We start from the raw sequence: 24,443 nt of genomic DNA on the forward strand, positions 1-24,443 counted from the left end.
GCAGCTGACAAAATAAAATAATCTACATGCATTTCTGAAATAAAAGTAATCTAACGGATTATTACAGTTATTTCTTAATTATAAACCCTCCATGTTTTCTTCCAAAATTGCTATTTTGCGGAGGGATCATTAGGGGAAGAGCAACATTTTGAGCCAAAATCAGGGACAGTTGAGAGATTTCGCTATGCCTAATTCTATAAAGCAATTTAATTGCATGTACCTCTCAACCTGTTAATGCAATAAATCAGGACAAGGCCAAATATATTGGGGGAACATATAAACAGTACTAAAATTGCTCTTGTATAAACTGAGACAGTTGATAGAACAGGTCTTACTTTAGCATGCATTTTTCTGAAGGTTATGAAGTCTGAAACTCAGTGTGTCATTAGTGACTTAATTCCTAAATGATTTGCCAGAAAACCACAAATTTTATGAGGAACAAACCAAAAATAAGAAGCAAAAAAATCTATTCATTCTTTGAAAATCTGGACAGTTGGGAGGTATGGCTCAGCTGGGGCTGCCTAAGTTTGCCGCCCTTCCCCCTCACAAAACCATGGTCGAATGGAGCCTCCCCCTGCAGCTATTCCAATGATCCATTACTTGGCTGTTTCACTCCATTTACCATAAACACTAATGTGCATACTGATTTACTTCTATGATGATTTGAACTTCATTTTGAAAGTTTTATTTTGCATTTTACAACACAAACACTAAGACATCTGCTAAACAAACTTGGCATTAAAACTTCTCTGCCATTGAAACTCACATTCATTGAAACAACATTGAAATCCACATTCAAAGAAAATACATTTTACCCATGGCAGATAAAGATTAATTCTGGGCTGTTTTCAAATCATAGGCCCCTTGCATATGAAACATACATGTGCTCTTTGATACACCTTCCTATTGCTTTGAACATTTTTCCAGTAAACAATGAAACAAAACGCATGCACCAATGACAAAACTGCCCAATTCAGAACATTTCCATCATAAAAGTCTACTCAAACTTCTACAGTCCACTATTATCAGTAAATATGCACAATTCTACAGTCCACCATTATCAGTAAATATGCACAATCTCTAAAGTAGTAAAAAAGTCATCTAAATAATTCCACGTTAAATAAATCTGTAATGAAGAGGTTGCTGCTAGCAATCACCTTTATATTTCATGGTTTCATCGAAAAATAAAGTGTTTGATGCCCCTGAGGAATAAATTGCCTAAATTACATTAAAAATAAGCTAGTAATATTGCAATAGGAAATGGATGGCAAACTGATAACAGGGTCATAGCATCTTAACTTTCAGTACGGCAGCATTCACCCCTTATGGGAGTAGAACCAACAACCTTCTGCATCAAAAGCAAGTACACAACCTGTTGTGCTATTAGCAATGTGAGCTGACTTAGCATAATCAGCACTAAACTTCTCTTCCCCTGCAGCTCTCAGCTCCTTGTAAAATCTACTCAATACTCAACTGCATCTCAACTTCGCAGCACAAGAAATCTGGAAAAAGCCAACTTTATTGGGGTGGGTCAAAAAGGCAAAAACCAGGGACACATTAAACATTGCTTGTATAATCTTGGAAAGCTGTTACAACAAAATGCTGTGTTACCACCATACATTTTACTGCCAAGGTCCATGTGCAAAAGAGTCAGAACAACATACCACTATGCCAAATCACCTGCTTTGTGAAAGAAAAATGCTGTGTTACCACCGTACATTTTACTGCCAAGGTCCCTGTGCAAAACAGTCAAGAGCAACATACCACTACGCCAGATCAGCTGCTTTGTGAAAGAGAGGAAGACTGAAATTTAAATGGCTATCATTTAATGAATTCAGTTCTCACCATAGCTGTCAACCTCTTAGCACAAAACACCTTTACAAACCCAGTAATGAGGGAATACAGCCCTCAAACATATTCAGTGAATTCAGTCCTTGCCATAGCTGTCAACCTTAGCACAAAAAACCTGGACAAAGCCAATAACGGTATTACAGTCCCAAAAATAAGGACAAATTTCAAATAGTCATCTTATAAACTTAAAAAATTGCTATAATAAAAAGGTTGTGTCACTATATATTTATTGCTAGAATAAAAAGTTGTTTTACTATGTATTTTCTGAAGAATATGAAGTCTGAAATTCAAATGCCTGTCAATTTTACTTCTGATGGAACAAAAACAATTTTCAGCAGAGGCCCATGGAGAAATACTGTAGACACATGTCTTTGTAAAAAGGCAGGACACCAGAGCAAATCCACACAAACACAAGGGTAAGATGCAGACTCCACACAGAAGGCACCCCAGCCAAGAATCAAACAAGAAAACCTATAGCTGTGAGACAACAATACTGCCACTGCACCATCAAATATGTAAGGAATTAAATATTCAGAAACCTGAAGTCTGAAATTCAAATGCCTGTCAATTTTATTTAACATTTGTTAATCAGGACAGTCTGACTTGGAACAAAAAAACAATTTTCAGCAGATGCCCAGGAAGAAATAATGCAGACATGTCTTTGTAACATGGGAGGACACAAAAGAAAACCCACACAAACACAGGGAGAAGATACAGACCCCCCACAAAGAAGGCACCCCAGCCAAGAATCAAACCTGAGAACCTGCAGCTGTGAGGCAACAATGCTACCACTGCACCATCAAATATCAAGCATTGCAATATTTACAAACCACAGATATTATGAGGAACAGATCAGATCAAATATGAGGCAAAAATCTGCAATTTTTTTACAAATGGTGGTGGGTAGGGAAGTCAGGTCTTTAACACCTGCATACAAGGTAAAGGGTTCAAGCCTGAGGTATTCCCTACCACACCACCATGAGTCTAACCACCAGTATATTGCACCTGGGGCATTTACACACACACACACACACGCACACACACACACACACACACACACATTGTAGCAAACCATACATCCAAATCCCTGTCCACACACTTACCTGTAGTAAACCACCATAAATCCTATGGAAACGCATGCAAATCCGACACTGCCTGTCGTGAGATCTTCCCCCAGCGAGACTGCAGCAAACTCCAACCCAGACCCTGCCTGTTGAGAGATCCTTCCCCTGACAAGACTGCAGCAAACTCCTGACTGCTGATGTTGCAGTCCGACCCCGACGCGTCTTCCAGGACAGTGAGCTGTGTTCTTCATGTTTCCCAGTCAGGACTGCTGCTGAGACATCTGCACATGCTCCAGACTGTCTCAGCAGCAGTCCGGACTAGTGCGCAAAGTCCACGATTTTTAAAAAATGTTTTTCTTTTTATTTCTTTATTTTTTTTCTTTATTTTATAGTTGAGGGGGCTGCAGTCTGGCAGTCCAATAGCATGGGCCGCCCCTGCATACTGCTCAGGTTAACTAGCTACTAAAATCAACTTCCCTAGTTTTTAATTTAAGAACTTTTCTTTTCTGGTGTCCTCTGTACAGAAGCCTCTGTCTCAGTGGAATTACATAATGACATGAAATAAATTAATAATTAAATCATAATACCATACTCCAGGTTCTAAAGTCCAAAATGCTTTTATTAATGTAATGATCTGGTATGTTCCCCTGCAAGTGCAGCAGTGTACGGCTTAAAGAAACAGTAATCCAAAAATACAAAAGCCAGCACAAAAGATGTATAAGGTGTAACTTTTAATAAAAAGTTAACACATACAGACCGGTTTCAGCATACATAAAAAGCCTTCCTCAGTGTAACTGAACAAAAAACCAAGCACTCCTTATATACACACCCATGTGTAATAAAGATCATTCACTGGCAGCTCACAATTGCTCATTCAATCCAGGGGGAATCAACCCCCCGAGTTTAATTATCATTTTTTTTCTTTATTGTTAAGTATATTGTGCCAACCAATTTTATTAGTTCTGTCTCCCTTGATGATATCAATAACCGTGAATATAAATGGTGCTGAAGGATGAACAACCACATGTTTATATAGTGCATTAGTAAGCCTTTTCATTTAATGTCACTCATGTGCTGACTAATCCTGAACTTCACGGGTCTGGACATCTGGCCCAAATAAAAGGCCGAACATGTACAAGTGGCTAAATGTATGACCCAATCAGACAAGCAGTTAGCAAAAAATGTAATGTCATAAACAAGACTAGTATTGCGACTACTGAAAGTTTTTGTCTGGTTGAGCCTATTACAATGCGCACAGTGGCCACAACTATAACAACCCTGAAGGACATCTCCCATTAAGGTATATTATTGAGGGGGGGCAACCATCCGGGTTGCCACCTTACAATGATTAAAGTGGGATGCCAAAGACCTACCCCTCCTAAAACCAAAATTACATTTATCCCCAAGGAATGTCTTAATCTTCTCATCTGCTTGTAAGCTGTTCCAGTTCCGTTGTACGACCTCACAAAAAACACTGGTGTTACGACCATAGGTGGTAATCATTCTGATGGGAGCTGGTTCAGAGGTAAATTTATCTTTATATTGTAATAGCTCCTGTCTATCTGTACCACTCACCTCCCTACATGCCATAGTGATCACTCCAGATTTGTATCCTCATTCCTTAAATCTCCGAACCATATCCCTCTTATGATGATTGTGTTGATCCCTAGCAGAACAAATGCATTTTATTCTCATAAACTGAGACTTGGGTATATTCTGGATGACATGTGGTGGATGATGGCTGCTGGCATGGAGGAGGGAGTTGTATTCAGGAAATTTGTGAAATACCTGCGTCTCCAAAGACCCATCGATGTTTTTGGTTATAAGAACATTCAAACAAGTGATATGACTTGGATCTTGTGTGCAGGTAAACTCAATACCCCATTTATTCCCATTTAGGTTGTTGTTGTGTCTTTTGGCTTTTCCCGGTTAGGGGTCACCACAGCGGAACTCCGGTCCGCTAATGATTGGTAGTTGATTTTTACGTACCGAGTTACCAGCCCTGACACACAACCATCAATGAAGGTACGCCCATTCACATATGTCTCCACACAGAAGACGCTCTAGCTGAGAATCGAACCGGGCAGCATCTTACTGTGAGGTGACAACGCTACCGCAGCACCACCACCGCGGGCATTTATTCCCATTTAGGTATTCCACAAATTCCTGTAAATACTCCAAATCCCCTCTCCATACCAGCCAACAGTCATCCAAGTAACGTCGTCAGATGTCCATTTCTGACAAGTAAAGATTGTGTTAGGGATCGTATATAAGTTGCTCTTCAATAAAAGCCACAAACAAATCAGCATATATGGGGGCAAAAGATGCCCCCATAGCCATACCCTTAGATTGCCAGTAACATTTGTCCTGGTAATAAAAAACATTTTTAGTCAGGACATGTTGTGTCATAACCACTAACAACATGTTAAATCCAGGAGGATATAGTTAGGCAACTCCAAGCCAGTGTTCCACCACCAAAAGGCCAGCCCTATGGGGGATATTGGTATATAAAGAAGCTGTATCCAATGTACAAAGAAGCCAATGGGGTTCAACCTGAGTATCGGATATGATTTGCAAAAACTCGGTGGTATCACGAATACGAGATCTCACTAAAGGTAACAACAGTTTAAGATATTGTGTTAAAAACACGGCCAAAGGTTCCATCAATGATCCCATACCCGAAACAATAGGTCTACCTGGTGGATTGGATAAAGATTTATGAATTTTGGGTAGCAAATATAAGCATTGTTTTTTCGGATCTGCTACAGTAAGATGTTTGGCAGTGTTATTAGATATGATCCCCTCATCTACGGCCAATTAGATGAAGTCATCAATCTGATGTTTGGACATATAGTACATATGATTGTCCAGTTGTCTCCGAACTTTATTATTATAACTATCAAAGTCCATGAGCACAACAGCTCCCCTCTTATCCGCTGGTGTAATAACAATATTAGTGTTAGACTTAAGTTCCATTAATGCATCTTGTTGACTCTTTGAGAGATTGCGTGGTTTGATCCGGGCCTCACCATGATAAATATGTAGATCTTTGAGAACACTATGTAAAAATAACTGTACCACTGGATGCATAGGTGGCATGAAGTCTGATCTTTGAAAATAGAATGCATTGTCAGTAATGCTTGTATCATTGTTCTTATCAAAAAACAATTTGGGGTTCAAAGTTCTACCAAAAACAAACTAATCTGTCACAAAATCATTTTCGGGCACAAAATAAGCTGGCACAAAGTTTAACCCTTTATAAAGGAGGTCAAGTTGCACAGGAGTAAGAGTCTGAGAGGAGATGGTAAGGACATTCTTAAGTTCTATTTGTTGCTCAAAATCTGGAGTAAAGTTTTACATTTGATATGTTTCTTGTGTTTGCGTTCCCCCCCCCCCTACGTCTGGGATTCCTAAAGGGAAATCCATGCTATTATTACGTTTTGGTGTTTGGTGAGGTTAGGCCTGGAGGTGCTTCAGCGTCCGTATAAGAAGATGACTCCTCCCCTGAAGTACCCATGGATAAAGAACTGGATTTCCTTAATATTGATCTGGGACATTTCCTTTTGTTGGGTTTGGGACCAACATTGGAAAATGTAACACTCTTATATGGATCAAATGGTCTACCCTTTTCGTAATCCATGAGATCTCGGTTGAATTTGTGTACCTTACGTTCCTTAAGTTGTTTTTCCAAACTCGAAAGTTCCTGTGCTAAGTGTAGTAAGCAGGTGGAATAGTTTTTATGTCCTACAAATTGTTTAGACTGTTCACACAGCTTTGTGACTTCCAAGATTCCACCATCTATACACCGGTCATAGTATGAGGTTAAAGCCTGGACAAACCCCATTGATGCCTGTTGTTGTATAGTTTCCCATGTTTTTTGTAATTCCTCATCAATATTGTTGACCAAGGACTGAATTCTTACCCGTAAACCCCTGGGACTAATGTTTTTCAACATATAGGCTTTGAATAAGCGTAAGTGCCAAACATTGGCTCTTACATTTTTCATGCTCCTAGACAACTGACCAAACAAGTCCTGATAATCCAACTCCAATGATGCTGATTCCTGCCCCTCTGAACCCATCGCTTGAGCCCCTACTCCAAATATACCTAAATCATCACGATCTGATGATATACCTCTAAGTAGTTGGTTAAGATCCATCTTGAAAACCAAAAATAATTTATCAATGGAAAAAAAATGTTTAAATACCAAATAGGGGGGGGGGGGCACACACCCCATAATAGGCCAACAATGAAGATTCACCAACGTGAAAATTCAAAATAAAAATTATACCAATAAATATGCTGCCCAATGGAGTACAATAATAGCCCCCACCAACTTCTAAACTCAATGAATGGTGGTGCTATGTCACACCATGAGTATATTGCACAACAATAGGTGCTGAAAACCATCAAACTCCTGAAGAAAAACTTCAATGTAATAGTGCTATATTCAAAATTGGTTGTCATAAATGTTCAGTGGTGTACAATAATAGCCCCCACCCAATAGAATTCAAGGTGGTGCTACATTGCTGCAATATTAATGCCGTTGGTATTTGTGTTCCTGATGAAAAAAAGTTGAGGTGTATAAATGGTTACAATAGTTGGGTAGAAGGGGTCCCAAATAGTTTGTATAAAGCAGGATTAGTCAGGAGTAGTGATGCCTTGTAATACATATATGTTGAAAAACACTGTATATAATGCCACCCAGGAACAAAATAAGGAAAATAAAAAATATAAGGATTAGATAAAAACAAAGGATACCTATATCATAAGAACTGTCCATACACATGCACAGTCCAAGGTGGACACTGCTATGTTGAAAAAATATATAATCTAGCAAAAAGCCAAAATCAAGCCTAATTATTAATTAATGTGATAATCATATTTTGGGCACTAAAATCATGATGAAGTTTCTAAAACAACAAGATTGTAACATCAGCAGGATATAAATTCACTTCAAATTCACACAAAACAATCTTTTTCTAATAAAACTATTCTTTATAGGTCTAATCAAACCGTAATATTATCAAGTAAACTTTGGATCAGGACCTCTCCATGCTAAACTTATGGTTAAAAACTGGCCCTTTATTAGATAACACCATCATAACAAATGCCATGATCTTTGAAACCTGGCAAAAAACTAAAATCTTTACCCACTTCCTGTTATATAGCAATAAAAGACAACAAGCAGCTAGACTGAAACTGCAGCATGCTTCCATTACCTGGATTTATGGATATACCCAAACACTTCTGGTTTCACAGGCAAAAAAAAAAAAAGAAGAATGCAAAATACCATTTTTTGTCTACTCCATCCAATACCTTTGCTGTTCAGACTCCATTTACAAAATGTGACATAAGCATTCACAAACTATTAATTCTTGCTCTAGAACTCTAGAAGCCATCCATCCATCGACCATCAGGATTCCTACTGTGCATCTAGATCAGGTCTAAAACATAATTTCACCAAACATGCAAAATGTAAATATGCCTCTAAAAGCACTCAACATAAAACCCAGCAGTCCATCATTCTTCTACCAAACATCTAACAACCTTCAGCATTTACTTCTCTAGATTAAGTCAAGACAAAACACCACCCACAATTATCAGCCCCCTCCTAATTTTCTTCTTACCGTTGCTAGTTGAATACTCTGTTTCACCCAACTATTCCAACTAGCCTTAACCTCACTTTTCTCTACTTTTTTCCACATTTTTGTGCATAGTGCTAACAGACACTGCTAATGTTAAGACTTTTCAGTGAAAAACTCATGTTACATAATTTAAGAGTTTGCGTACTTTGTCTCAATGTTTTTGTTATGTTTTCACATGTTTCTGCTATGTTTTTGTTCATAATAAACTGTATCTATTAAGATTATAATTTTCTGTTGTCTTATTTTATAATTGGGGCTGGTTCCAAAACACGTTTACTGGTATTAGTAATTTACACCTGTAATACATAAATACATATAATATAATCTAAGGCAGACAAAGCTGATACCATTTGCCTACAGGGTGTGTTTCTCATACAGCTCTGTCCCACTGTAATGAATAAGAATGAACCCTGCAAAACATACATACCAGTAAATTGTAAGGCCCACTGCCTTATTGACAGTAAATGTGTATTAGTTTTTAAAATAAACAACTTAACAACAAAGGTCAGCAAGCTGTCCAGCCCCCCCAAAAAATATTAATTGGGTGTTGATGAAGGTTGTCAATAAGGAAAGACTGAAATGTGTTCTACATTCTGCTAAGGGTGGCAATAGATTCAGAAGTACCCGGTGTTAGTTCACAAACAGCACTCTACAGTGACCAATTACTAGCTGGGCATTATAGGCAACAAATCTCATCTCCAGCCAATTCTTGGACCCTGATTATAAACTGTGGGCACTAATTTTTCTACATTGAGGCACAAAAGGATTGATGGGAAGATGTAAGGGGAAATGTATGGCTGAGTTTATTAAAAATGTTATTTTAGATGGTGTGAACTGATCACCTCCAAGTTGATATTTTTCAGTATTCAAAAAGACATGCTAAGTCAATATTACATTGGCAGAACTATCTGAGCTACTGTTCTACCGTACTGCAGATACAACAGTGAATATTCTAATAAAAATAATACATTAAAAAGGCAATCAAAATGAAAACAGTATAGAATTTATTGCTAGAAAATTCAAAATTGTGTGTCTCTAAACAGTTTAATGTTTTTTTTTTAATTTGTATAAATCATATAACATTGGCAACATCTGACACCCATCAATACAGTAAACTGTTTGAAATTAATGAGCCAATATTGTTTGATTGCTGCTGCATTTGTATGATATGAGTAGTGAGTATGTGTGCCTTTTCCTCTCTGACATATATTACATATTGTTCTTTGTCAAATGCACAGGTGAGTCCCCATGTAATGAATCAGTTACTTGTTACAACCACATATCACTGTGGGGTACTTATCCATGGAACACATGCAGAACACAGAAATATGTTCTCAGTTAGGACTTGAACCCTGGCAACTTGGAATAGTGCTATTCTTGATACGCTGAAATGGTTTAAGTACAAAGTGGGATGTGACATTTGGCAACAAATAATAACCACCTACACAATTTGTCTCAATGCAGTATTCTCCACAGTCAAATAATAACCTCCCTATTTCAACCTGACACTTTTTTTCTCAGTGTTTGAAAGCAAACAACTCCTATATCAAAATTCAGTTGCAAAAATGTGGTTGTAGCCCATTTATTTCCATGTACCATCGTACCTTGATTTATGAAACCAGGCTGCAAGCTCTTCTCCTGTAGTCCAAGAGTCGACTTCAACGGTGTAGCTGTCCTCTGTAAAACAGAAAGGAAAAATATCTTTTAAATATCAAAACTTCAAATGTTATGCATGAAACTGAATACATTGTTAAGCATTACCATTTCTGCCTTTATTAATGTCTTGAAGTGTATCCAAGTAAACAACGTAGTTCTACTAAGAAAACTAAGCAGGTACACACAAGGGAAAATAGACGCAATCATATACAAATCCCCCTAAAAACGAGTATTTTTGCAGGAACAGCAAGACACCGTAGTCCTCAATACCTCTTTCACTTAATTATTTTCACTCCATGGTCACTGAACTTCAGAAAAGTAGAAAAAAACACAATGCAACTCTATACCACTCTTTCTCCAAGATGCTGCTACCTCTGAGTGCACATATAACAGCAGAAACGTAAACGGCAGGCATCACTACGACATGCAATAAACAATTGCATACTACTTCAAATATTAGCAACCAGGTACAAATATAAAAAATGTGGAATCAAATATTAAGCATCTACAGTTATCTTCACCTTCATTCTATCTATATAGAGGATGCTGCTAGTAATTGCACTTAGGTTTCTCATTAAGGTGCCTAACAAAATATCTGCTGAATTTTTGTAGCCATTGTCTTTAACATTTTTTTCTCATTTTTTTCATAATTCTTTGTAACTTTCAGGTATCTGAATTGTATCGCTACACAATATACCTCTAACTGGATTTATAAGATATTCTGCAAAAGCTTGACTTCAATGTTTGCTACAAGACCTAGGATATCATGATAACAGTACAATTTTAATCCAAGTTGCAACTCTGTTTTAAGTGTGTGTGTGTGTGTGTGTGTGTGTGTGTGTGTGTGTGTGTGTGTGTGTGTGTGTGTGTGTGTGCGTGCGTGAGTGCGTGTGTGCGTGCGTGTGTGTGTGTGTGTGTGTGTGTGTGTGTGTGTGTGTGTGTGTGTGGATAGATAGATAGATAGATAGATAGATAGATAGATAGATAGATAGATAGATAGATAGATAGATATAAAATAGATAAATGGATTGCTGTATGGTGTATGTCATTTTGATGAACGTTTTTATTATCGAATGAAAAAAAAGCTGGTATGTGTGATCAAAATCAGCTTATCGTGCATGCCAAATTTTATTTCTGTGTGAGATTGCAATGTAGTGGGGTTAAGGGAATTTGCCATTTCCTCATTGTACTGTGATCTCAGATTTTAATTTATTTTACATTTGTTTACCAGGAAAGTCCAACTGGGCATAGCCCATTTTCAGCAGACACCCAGGAACAAAAGCTCCAGCATACTTACAATTACATAAGAAAATACATCATAGTAAGAAGTTATGGAATGTGTGCAAAGTGAAGGATTTGGTCTAGAAGGTCTAACACAGGTTACATCACAGCATGATGGAACAAGCCCCAAAGTAAGGAGAAACAGGAAGATCATGTGACATCTGAAGAAGAAATATGGACATGGGAAAGAAAAAGAGATTTAACATGCTGTAATATTTATGCAAAGGAGAAAACAAAACTAACCAATACAAAAAGAACAGCACCAAAGATATTTGAAAAGAAATACAGGCAAAGGAATCCAGACATGGAAAACTTTACAATACAAAAACTAAAAAGACAACGAGGAGAAGCAGAAAAGAAGATTAGTAATAGAGAAGTTGAAGAAATAGAAACTGAGGTTATGGAGTACCTGTGATTTGAAGGATTCAGTGCAGAAAATCTAACTCAGAAAGTACCACAGCAGGATAGAGCAATGGATATCCAAATTAAGGAGAAACCAGTGGAGTGGGAAGCAACTAGTCAGTTGCCATATGAAGATATTTTGAAGCCTTACACAGGAAACTAGTATAAATGTTCACTTGAAGCTGGGCAGCAAGGGAAGGAACAGGAAACTGTGGAAACTCTGATGTAGTCAATGTTGAATAGTGATAGGCCAGTGAGTTCCCATATGACAGAGCAATAGATGACACAGGATGAAATTGAAAAGAATGTACCACGGAAGATGCTATAAAATGTTGTATAGAATACCCACAGGAAATGGAGAGCAAAAAATGTGTCCTCAGTTTAGAAGAAAATGAGCTAAGAGAAGAGTTGCTTGATTTAATAGAGATAGACATATTAAGATCAATGAAAGAAACAGACTGCAAAAGGTCAATAAAACCTAAGAAGTCAGAAGTTTGATAAAACAAATGAACACAGTAATTAGGACTGTGTGTAGAGATCCAAGCAATATAACAGAAGTAAACAGGATACATTACTGTGCAGCTCAATTAATAACAGATAGAATTCTACCACAAAAACACAGGGTAGTGAGGGAAAGAAAGGGGGAAAAATCAAATACCATCATGGAAGTATCAGACAGAGAAAACTATAAAGCAGTTAAGACAACAAGTGTCACTGTTGGAAGAGTATAGAAGAGGAAACAGATCAACAAAATACTCAGAAAGACAGACGTGATAAAAGCAATGTGCAGTATTATAACGGATCAGGGTTTATTATGCACTATCAGAAATAATAAACTAAAATATCAGCATAGCCAGAAAAACTTAGAAGATACTTAGATAAATATAAAGGAAAAGTACAAAATAAGTAATTTATTAATGACCAATTCCAGTGGGAAAACAAGGTAAAAGGAATTGAAAGACCACCAAAAAAAGAAGAAATAGATACATTTTGGAGAAGTATTTATGAAAATCCTGTGGAACTTAAAGATGCTAAATGGACAGAAGAAGTAAAAGAAAGAATAAGAAGTTTAAAGGTACAGAATATGAAATGGGATGATGTAACAGTCAGAGTGACTGAAACAAAATTAAGAAAAACCTCTAACTGGAAAATCCCAGGCCCAGAAGGTTTAGCCATGAGTAAGAACTATTTATATGCACGCCCTGAACAGACACCAACCTGGTTAACAACAGGAAAAACAATGCTCCTACTTGAGTGAACCTGCAAGCTACCCTAAAAATTATAGACCAACAACTTGCCTTCCGATGATGTACAAACTATATACTGGAATTGATGCCAACAGAGTTTATAGTCATTTAGAAGAAAACTCAGTTATAGCTATAGAACAAAAGGGTAAGAAAAGAAAGTCATATGAAACAAAGAATCATTTGTTGTTAAATAAAGTCATAGTGCAGAATTGTAAAAGGGGAAGAATCTAAGCATGGCATGGACTGACTACAAAAAAAAGCATTTGACAATATCACGCATTCATGGATAAAAGAGTGCTTAAAAATATGTATACATCATACACTGATAAACTACATCACAGCATTCATGAAGCAGTGGCAAACCACTTTGCAGTTAGGCCATGATAAAGGGCAAATTATTATTCCAGGGATAAAAATCCAAAGGGGGATATTCCAGGGTAACTCTCTGTCAACATTGTTCTTTTGCCTTGCCCTTAACCCATTAAGCTGTCTGCTTAACAGATCAGGTCATGGCTATAATTTGGCTCCCAGAAACCAACAAAGTGTAAAGACTTCTCATCTTCTCTTTGTCGATGATTTAAAATTGTATAGCTCATCAGATGAGGAACTGAAAGAACAACTGCAAGTAGTCAAAACTTTTTCAGATATAATTATGTCATTTGGTCTTGATAAATGCGCAAAAGCAACCTTTAAAGTAGGAAAACTGCAGCACCAGGAAAACATCAGTTTGGGACAAGAATATGATATAAAAGAACTTGAGCGAGAGAGAATGTATAAATATTTGGTAACTGATGAAGGATCAACAAAAAACATGAACAAATGTGCATACAACTTAATAAGAAATATTTTAGAAGACTTAAATCAATCCTGAAAACAGCATTGGCATCTAGGAACAAATTCAAGCTATAAACCAATTTGCTCTTCCTGTCCTAACTTACAGTTTTGGAGTGCTTGACTGGCCCCAAAATGTGTTGGACAGATTAGATAGGAAAACTTCATACTCATCAAGTGATTTATAAAAATCAATGTATACCAAGATTATACATTCCCCATTCCGAAGGAGGTATGGGCCTCCTTGAAATTAATTACATGTATAGATCTGCAATAGAGGGACTGCACACATATCTGCTGACCTCACAAGTACAAAACATGGTGAAAGTTTTGAAACATGAGAAAAATAAATCTAAGATGACTTCCCTTTTTAGTCTAGCAGAAGCATATCGGTGTCAAATCAGAAGTAGATAAAAATCAGGCAGTAACTGAATGTGACAAAAAAACAAAAGAATATAAAGTGAAGGATCAAACGAGAAGGCAAAAAATGTGGAAAATTCATAAATATAGTTGCAAGTATAGAAAACTCCTGGAAGAACCTCATGTTGATCAGGATCGAATGCAGGAATGGTTAAGGAGAGGGGAATTCAACCCAAAAGATGAAAGGTTAATATTTGCAGCCCAAGACAGTAGGCTACATACATGCTGCTTTACAAAGTCCATTGAACAGACAAATGTACATTTTGTAAAACAGAACTGGAAACAGTCACACACCTTGTTGCTGACTGTGACATACTAATGGCAGAAGAACTGTATACTGAAAGGCATAATAACGTGGCAAAACTGTTGCACTGGGGATTGTGCAAGCATTATAGTACTGAAGCAGTTGAAAAATACTGGAAACATGAGCCACAAAGCATCATAGAAAATGATGGTCTATATTACATGGGATCACCCATTACCAGCAGTTCAAAAGACAGATGCAAGAAAACCAGATATAGTGGTCCATGAAAGGAAGACAAAAGTGGCATTGATCATTGACATCTCTAAACCCAGTGACTACATTGTCTTGTGTACAGAGAGACACAAAGTCATAAAATATCAGGATTTGCAGGCAGAAACGAGCAATGTGGAAGAAAGATACCCATACAGTTCCAATAGTAGTAGGAGCAACTGGTCTTATAAAAAAGAATCTACAATCATATTTAGATATGTTACATGTAACTCCGTACAAATTGCAGGAGTCATTACTGGGCACATTGCGTTTGCTGCAAAGAGCACTTTTGGCTGACATCAAAGTTTGAAACAATACTAATTTCATGAACTTTAGTCATACTTTACTTAGGAATGGGGTCCATTCCCGTCATGGTATTAGAAATCGAAAAGACTTGGAAAGTGAGAATACAACTATACAATTTCACATAGTGAGAATACTTATACAATGATAAAAAGACATACATGGAAGAAATAACATCATTTAAACTTCAGTATAGTAAGAAGTGGATATTAGTTTTGTTAGTTCTATATGGGGTAGATCAGAGGAACTTGTAGCTACACCTGATTTACTCCTACTTACACATGTACATATACATATACATATATATATATATACATATACATCGCTGAAGAGTGTAGAGTATTATATGAAAACTTATTACAATTAAAGGCAGGAGTTACTTTACACACATTTAAGTTAGTTGAATTAGAGTCAAATGGTTTAGTGAAAAAGAGGAGAGACAGTCAGAAGGGAGGAAGGGAACGGCAGACATAATGAGTGATGTGGAGAAGAGGGGAGGTTAGATAAGATGTGCTTATTTAGTGATCAGGAGAGAGAGGCAGAAGAAGGATAAAACGATTTAGAGAAATAAATGTATGATAGCTGCTTTGCGGGTGGGGGCTGGGATCAGTAGCTATTTTTTCTTATCCTGGTGTATCACATGAGCAAAGCCAGGAGTCTGATAAATAGTGTTTGAGTTGGTTTTTAAATTGAGTTACGTTGTTAGTGGTTCTGATAGGGTGGGGTAGAACATTCTTGATTTTTGCAACAAAGCTTGAATACAGGGAATCCCCAGCACTGCTGGGTGGATTTGGTAACTTGTAATAGCGATTTATTTGTTGATTGACGTATACATTTGTTGGAATAAGGTTGAATTGTATTTAGGAGAGCAGGGATTTTATCTGGTTAATTGAGTAGTTTGTGAGCCATGGTTAACTGGTTGTAAGACAGGAGATGTGGGAATTCTAGCCATGATAGTTTTCTTAGGGGAGGCAGTGGTATGTCCTATGTGAAGAGTCTACGGCGAAGTTTACTGTTTTATTATAGCATGTTTCTAGTTTGCCTAGGTCTGTCTTTTTCAGGTTGGTGAGGATGGGAGAGGCATAGAGGAGAGTTGATAGAAGATGTGCTCTGGCTATGGCTAGTCTGGAACTGCCTATTAGAAATGTTTTGTTTCTGTTTAGAGTTCCCATTGTTTTATCTACTGTCTTAACTGTTTGTGAAATGTGTAGATCAAATATCTGTTTATTATAAAGTTGAACTGCTAGTAGTTTTGTTTGGGAACCTTGGATTATTATTGTATTGTCTCAGGCAGTAATATAAAATGTGGGGGAGGGATCTGGGGTTCTGATAGGATGAAAGCTCATGAGCTTCATTTTGTAGGGATTAAGAATAAATTGTGAGTTATCCAGCCATGATTCAATTTCAGGGAAGGATTTCTGAGTTAAGTCTTGTAATTGTTGTGGGGTAGGTGCTGCACATATAAGAGTTGAAATATCAGCATATTGGATGGTTGAAGCTAGTGGGCAGACAGTACTAAGGTCTCCCATCCTCACATGGTTAGAATTGCTGGAGCCATGTCAGACTCCAAACCAGTGGCATCCCACAAGGCTCAGTCCTGGGACCTCTCTTGTTTGGTATATATTTCTCGGAGGTACAGGCCAACACGGAAGGACTGTGGCTGACCAAGTTCGCAGATGACTGCAAACTGGGTGCCATAATCGACTCTCCAACCGACACAAGCATCCTCCAAAAGGGCCTCATAGAAACAGACAACTGGTGCCAGAGCCATGGCCTCAAGCTAAACGCCAAAAAGTGTATAGTCATCCCCTTTGGCAAAAACAAAGTGCCCACAAATTACCACATAGGTGGTAATCCATTAAGTACAGAAGAAGTAATTAGGGACCTGGGGACCCAAGTTGATAGCAATCTCTCATTTGACAACCACGTGGCCAAAGTGGTTAGAAAAACATTTTATATAGCCCACCTAATCATGAAGGGATTCACATCTAGATCAGGGGTGGTCATCGTGCCTCTTTACTCATCCCTCATCAGGCCCATAATGGAGTACAATGCCCCTTTTGGGATGTACCTTACCAGACACCTGCAGCAACTGGAAAGATCTCAAAAGTACCTCACCAAGAGGATCAAAGGGCTCAAACAGATGCCATATGCTGCCCGGTTAAAGAAACTCCAGCTCTACTCAGTGGCATACCGCCTGCTCAGAGGCGATCTGTGCCTGACGTATAAAGCCATGTCCAACCCGGAGTTAATGGACATGCTGCACCTCAGAAAATCCAAATCCCATCGAGCTACGCGCTCAAGAGACTTGAACCTCAGCACTGAAATAAATAGGACATGCTGGAAGGACAGATTCATAACCCAGAGGCTCCCTTCACTCTGGAATAAAATCCCAGTCCAGGTTAGGCAGAGTCCCTCATTGACTCTCTTCAAGAGGAATCTTGATGAGTGGATGGGAGATCGTAGGTTTACCCCGGGTATCACTTCTGTGTCACTGTTAGACAGAGGCACAGTATACTAACCTCAAAAAAGGGCATAGCAAAATTAATTTAAAATGGGTGGCGAAAGCCAAACACACTCTGGCTAGGCTTATAAATGCCCTAGGGCAGATAGCCTAGTATGAACCTATGAACCTATTAGTAAATATGTTGAACAGAAGGGGTACAAGAATGGAGCCTTGTGGGACACCAAGTGTCACTGGGTGAAGGGAGGAGAGGTCTTGTAGCCACCTTACTGCCTGCTGGTGGTCAGTAACTTTGGAACCAGGAGAAAGTGGAAGGGCTAAGGTTAAGGTTGGAGAGGACAGTTAGTAACTTGTTATGCGAGATGGTGTCAAAGACTTTGGACATATCAAGGAATGCAAATGAAACTATTTTCCTTTATTTCTGTAATGGTTTATGGTATTGGTGAAGCTGAGAAGTGAAGGGGTGGTACTATGAAAGGGTCTGAAGCCACATTGGGATTTGGCTAGTAGGTAATTGTTTGTAAGGTAATGGAGGAGTTGAGAGTGAATGCATCTTTCTAGTAGTTTTGATAGAGGGGATAGGATGGCGATGGGTCTGTAGTTTGTGAGTTCAGTGGACTGTCAGCCTTTGTTGAATGGGATTATATGTGAGATTTTCCAGATTAAGGAGACATATTGTTCTGATATAGACCTATTAATCAGAATTGATATGGGGTAGGATATACCTTCTGCTGCTATTTTTGGAAATATACAAGCAGCAGTAGTTCTAGGCTTAAATTTTCTTATAAATGTTCTATGGTTTTGGTTGGGATGGGTTGGAATGAGAAAATGTTACTGTTATCATTGGATGGTTTGGATAGAAACTGTTGTGAGAGTTTGTATATTTAACTAGAACAGGGTGGGGTAAAAGAAGAGGAGAGGAGTTAGTTTTTTTATTATTATTTTTAATAAGTTGCTTTTCAAGCATTTGTGCTCGATGAGTTGTAGTTCGATGCACTGGGTTTTCAATGAAGCACCGTACACCCATATATATATATATATATATATATATATATATATATATATATATATATATATATATAGATGCAGAGATTAAGAGTGCAGGGGAGATTGCTCTGTGAGTGAAATCATTTTGGTAAATGTATGGAACTGTCACAAAGTCCAACAGCAAAATATCCCATATTACATACTATAATTTATTAATTCTGGGCATTTTGGAATATGTTGCCTCTAGTCCTTTTCATTTGTATTGTTTAAATATGGCAATTCTGATACTTTTAAGGAAACCCCAGAAAACTACAAGAAATGTTTTAACATTACTTTGAGGTATTGTGCCCCCAGATTGAGAATACATATTTCAGGTATAAGGGGAGAAGCATCTATTGTTGCGGCATGCAGGAGGACGTTTTCTATGGATTCATTTTGTTTATTGCACTTCTTTTTAATGATGAAGTTTTTAAACCATTTAGTTTCAGCCTTTTGTACTTTCACAGGTTTTTGGTTTCAGTAAATTGTGATTCAGTCTTATAATGCTCTGATTCATCCATGAAACAAAATTACAGTATCTGCTTTCCTACAATGTATCTTTTATGTATAACGAAGATGTATTTATTTATTTATTTGCAGTTTGTTTTCCAGGATAGTCCATTGGGCTACAAGGAGCCCATTTTCAATGGAGTCCTGGGGAAAGCTCCAGAGAAATACAAATACATAGTACAGAAAGAGCACAAATCCATAATATGCATTTCAATTAAATGTTAAATACATATTTTGTATAGTACAAACCCATATTGCACAATTCAAATTGATGTTACATAATTTAGAGATAAAAGATTGTCATTAGGAAAATTACTTCAGGTTAATTCAGTAAGTAGTAGTTTTTTTTTTTTTTTTTTTTTTAGGGAATTACAATGAGGTAAGGATATAAAACTTAGGAGGTAGTGACAGGCAACAAAGTTTGGAAAGTTGGGAAAAAAGTGTGGTAGAATTAGGTTGGATGAGAGCAAGAGCATTTCCATTGTGAAATAAGGTGCGAGTGCAGTGAGGTTTTAAACAAGGAGAGACTGCTGGTGGTGCGGATGGGAGAAGGGAAAGAGTTCCAGAGGCTTGCAAGAGAGAAGGACATCAATTGATTCCCAGCAGGATGTGTTGATTATGCAATTTAATTAGGTGTTGGGAATTGGATCTTAGGAGTCTATCTGGTTTATGCATTTCAAAGGTATTTGCTCGGGAGGGGCAGAGAGACGGGTTATGAATGAGTTTGTGTGCTTGAATGAGCTGGGTATATGTGACGAAGTTTGGTAATTCTAGCCAACTTAGTTGGTGAAGGGAATTACAGTGGTGAGAAGAGGCTCTATGACCTGCCACAAATCTGGATATTTTGTTATAACAAGATGAGAGTTTTCTTTTGAGGGAAGATTGTAAGCTGGTTAGGATAGATGCACCATATAAAAGGGGTGGGATGATATATGTATTAGCTAATGTAATCCTGGTGGTGGGAGAGATAAAGCGAATGTGGCTGTAAAGTATACCTAATTTTTTATGTTTTTTTTTTTTTATATTTGCTTGTAGATGATTATCAAATTTTAGTTGAATGTCAATGAAAATTCCTAGTAATTTTGTGTCAGAGACTAGTTCTTGGGGGGGTATTGCTGGTAATTATGAAGGATTGTTTTTCTAGGGAAGAGGTTTTGGATGCATTGAATAACATAAGTTTTGTTTTGGTTGCATTAAGGGCTAGATGGTTGTCGAGCATCCACTGTTCAGTGGAAGAGAAGGTAGCTTGTGTTAGATTGTTTAGAGTTGTGATGGAAGGGGAGGAACAGATTACAGTAGAATCACTGGCATATTGGATGAGACTGGAGTTAGGAATGGCTTGGAAAAACTCATTTATGAATATGTTAAATAGTATGATGCCTTGAATGGAACCTTGGGGGATGCCTGTGGATGTATTAAGGAAGGGTGATGTAGCTTTTTCCATTTAACTGCTTGTTGCCTGTTTGTGAGATAGCTTGAGAACCACTGAGTAGAGGAAGGGGATAGGTTAAGTTTAGAGAGTTTGGTAAGAAGGAGGTTGTGGGAAATAGTGTCAAATGCCTTAGAGAAGTTGAGGAAAAGAGTGGATACAAAGTGGGCAGAGTCGCGGACTTTGTTGATTGTTTCTAGGAAGGAGAGGAAGGGCAGTGGAGGCACTATGACCTGGTCTAAAGACATGTTGTGTGGGGGTAAGAAGCTGATTATTGGTGAGGTAGGGTAAGAGTTGTTGGTGTACACACTTTTCAAGTCGCTTAGAATAAGGGATAGGATGGCAATAGGGCAAAAGTTTGGGATATCATTATTATTGCCACCTTTATGGAGAGGAATAATAAAGGCCTTCTTCCAGAGCTGGGGTCCTGGCTTTCTGAGATAGACTGATTAATTAGTATGCTGATAGGGAGAGCAATGGCTTCTGCAGCTACTTTTAGGAAGTGGGAGGATTGGGGCCTCCACTGAAATCCTTGTAACATAATTTACTTTTTAAAGTTCTCATATTTCTATAGGAGAAGTAAGGCCTATCATCTAACACAGCTCTAACATCTGGTGATGCCATCAAAACAACCCAGTTTTTTTCAATAATTCGTTTGACTTGATATGTCCTAATATTGTAAGTAGTGACATATCTAAGTCTAAAATCCATCTGTACATTCCTATCCGAGGACATAGTTGATTCATCCATTAAAAAAATAGGTTTAAGTTGTGTACATCTATCAGCTATAGTATTAGATTTCAAGTGTGATAACAATCCAGGATCATATCCACTATTCATAAACTCTAGCATCATCTCATCAAGCTGCAGAATAAAAGATGTCTCATCAGTATTTAATCTACTAGCTCTATTAAATTGGGATGTTACTATTCCTTTAAATACATGTGGGGCATGCATACTAGTATTATGTATATATCTGCCTGCATATATCTCCTTTCTATGAATACTAGTATGAAATATTCCTTCTCTTAATTGTATTTTAACATCCAAGAAAGTTGCCAGTTTATCTGAATAATCTATTTTAAATTTTAGAAAAGCTGTAGTACTATTCAGATAATCTATGTATTCAAGCAACTGGGAGGAGGACCCTTTCCAGATCAGAAAACAATCATCCACAAAGCGCTGATAGAAACACACATTATCATTCAACGGATTAATCTTACTACAAATGTACGTCTTTTCCCATTGATGAAGAACCAAGTTAGCATAAGTATTCGCTACTGATGTGCCCATAGCCACACCAGTAAGCTGTAAGTATAACTGTCTGTTGAACAGAAAAATATTGTTAGTTAACACTACATCTAATAGAGAACAAATGTTCTCTATATAATTTGTTCTCAAAGAAGCTTGTGAAGTCAGAAACTCTCTGATAGATTCAATACCAAAGTCATTCGGTATGACCGTAAATAAAGATGAAATATCCAAGGTTACAAACAAAAACTCACCTTGGTTTAAGGTGATGGTATTTAAGGCATTAAACCAACCTCTTAGCTTAGTAATAAAATCTGTAGTGTCTTTCAAAACATTACTACACTGTAACAAAAAGGGTTGTAATTGCTTTTGTAAATATATGGAAATCGGTTCGGTTAGCCAGCCACCACCAGACACAATTGGTCTCATAGGTGGATCACATATTGATTTATGTATTTTTGGTAGACCATATAATTGTGGGATGATTGGAGATGGAACAGTAAGGAAGTGAAATAAATCCAGGTCAATGTCACCATTGATCAGTAAATCATAAATTATCATGTTCACAGAACTAATACATTTTTTAACATCAACGGGTGTGATACATCTAAAAGCATGAGTATCCCCAAGGAGGGTAGTCATAGATAATAAATATTTATCACGGTTCATAAGGACCACTACACCCCCTTTATCTGCTTGTTTGATAATTATGTTCTCATCAGACTGTAATGCTTTCAATGTCTTATTTTCATCATATGTTAAATTATATTGTTTTAAATTCAAACAATCAGAATATAAACATCTTAATTCTAATTCACATAAGTCATGATATGCAGTTAAAACAGGAATACTAACAGGTATAAATGTGCTACGTTTTTTACAACTTGTTTGAGTAGGTATAGAATTATTAAATAAAACTTTAAGGTTCACATTTCTAACAAACTGTTTCAAATCAGTCAAAGCAGTTACCAAATCATCGCTACATATTGGAATAAAACTGAGCCCCTTCTGTAATAAGGAATAATGTGGAGCTTTCAATGTGAAGCTAGATAAATTTAAAGTACCTTTGATTATCTCCAGTTCATCTTGCCTTGCTCTAAAGGGCTATCATTCTTACATTTAACTGAAGTCATGGTTTGCCTTGTTAAAGATCTACCCCTCGAAGCAGACCGCTCCTTTATTTTTTCAGGTTGGTCTAACCGAAATCGTTTTTGTAAAACATTCAAAGTTAACTGACGGGTTTTCTTAACACCATCAGTATGTTCATTGTTACCTCCAATGCATTTTCTGTCTTCACTAGTGTGCAAATCCACGTTCAAATCAGTTACTTGTGACGTCACCGATAAAGGCGTAGCTTCAACCAGGTGATTCGAAGGAATAGTAGACACCGGTTCCTGGGTAGATAAACGAGCCGGTATAGGTTGAGGAAACATATCTAAAGTATCCAAGGAAGCTTTCTGGGTGTAAGTACTATTAGAAGAGTGATTCTTCGGCCACATGAAGATATGACCTTTTTGGAAATCGGTGATTTTTATGACTCCTATTTAAACCCATGTGTTTTTTGAATTTTTGTATTAGTATTGAAGAAGGGTGGTAACCCGAAAGCTTTGCTATCAATCATAAAGGTGTTTTTTTCCAACAACTGTGGTCTTATTCAGATTGGATTATAGCCCAGTTTATGTTCATGTTTCCCAGGATTATGGTTTCATGAGTAATGTTGGTAGAGACCCAGGAGAGAATATCTTCAAGGGATGAGATATTGTCGCCAGGCGGAATATAGAGGGAGAGAACAAATATGAGTTTATGCTTGTTTAGGTTGAGTAGGGCTGGTATTATTTCTGCCTTGCTAAATTTGGGAAAGGGTTTGGTATAGGGGGTGACTAAGAGGGATGCCAAGTAAAGGGGTGCTACACCACCTACCTTTTTTTGTGTTCTGTCATTCCTTAACATGCAGTAGTTGGGAGGAGTTATTTCAGAATCTTGTATGTGGGGCTTAAGCCAGGTTTCTGAGATAGAGAGAATATCGGGCTGGTTATGTAGAAGCCAGGCATGAAGGTTTGGAATTTTGTTACATAGGCTCTGAGCATTTAGAGCTGAGAAGTGGAGGTGTTTTCATGTTGCTTGGGGGGTTGGATGCAGTGTGGTAGAGGGACCTGGGTTTGGGTGGATGCCCCCGGAGAGAAAGATAGAGATAAGATGATGGATGAGGTATTTGGTTTGTTTGGGGTGTAGTATACAGGTAGAGAGTTTTGTGGACATTAGACTAGTGTAGCTGGGAACAGTGTTTTTAGAGTTAGGTAGGAGTCTATAGGGGAATAGCATGCTAATGTTGAGGGTTTAGAGACTGGGAGATATATGAGTAACAGTAAATGTGTACCTTGTAGAAGATGGGGTAGTGGTGTGAAATGGGGGAGAGTGGTCTGCATTTGTAGGTTGGGTGATATAATTTAGGTTAGTTAAGGTAACTAGAAGTATTATTTGATTAAGTAAGGATAGAGATTTGAGGGTCATGATGTTGGTTATTAGAGTAGAGACGTAGGAGGGGA

At 37.6% G+C, this 24,443-nt stretch overlaps 1 protein-coding gene across 3 annotated transcripts in view; it reads right to left on the reverse strand.

Moving 5' to 3' along the window:
- The window catches only part of MYO15B (myosin XVB), a 1,190,858-nt gene that overhangs the window by 883,230 nt on the left and 283,185 nt on the right, over positions 1-24,443 (reverse strand). For all 3 annotated transcript variants that reach the window (XM_044084949.1, XM_044084950.1, XM_044084948.1), the window contains exon 8: positions 10,168-10,240. In XM_044084949.1, the coding sequence (XP_043940884.1) occupies positions 10,168-10,240 (73 nt within the window). The remainder of the gene's footprint in view (positions 1-10,167; positions 10,241-24,443) is intronic.

This window comes from Protopterus annectens, chromosome 10.part0 (assembly GCF_019279795.1).
Source record: "Protopterus annectens isolate FY-2018-M chromosome 10.part0, PAN1.0, whole genome shotgun sequence".
NCBI classification, from domain to species: domain Eukaryota; kingdom Metazoa; phylum Chordata; order Ceratodontiformes; family Protopteridae; genus Protopterus; species Protopterus annectens.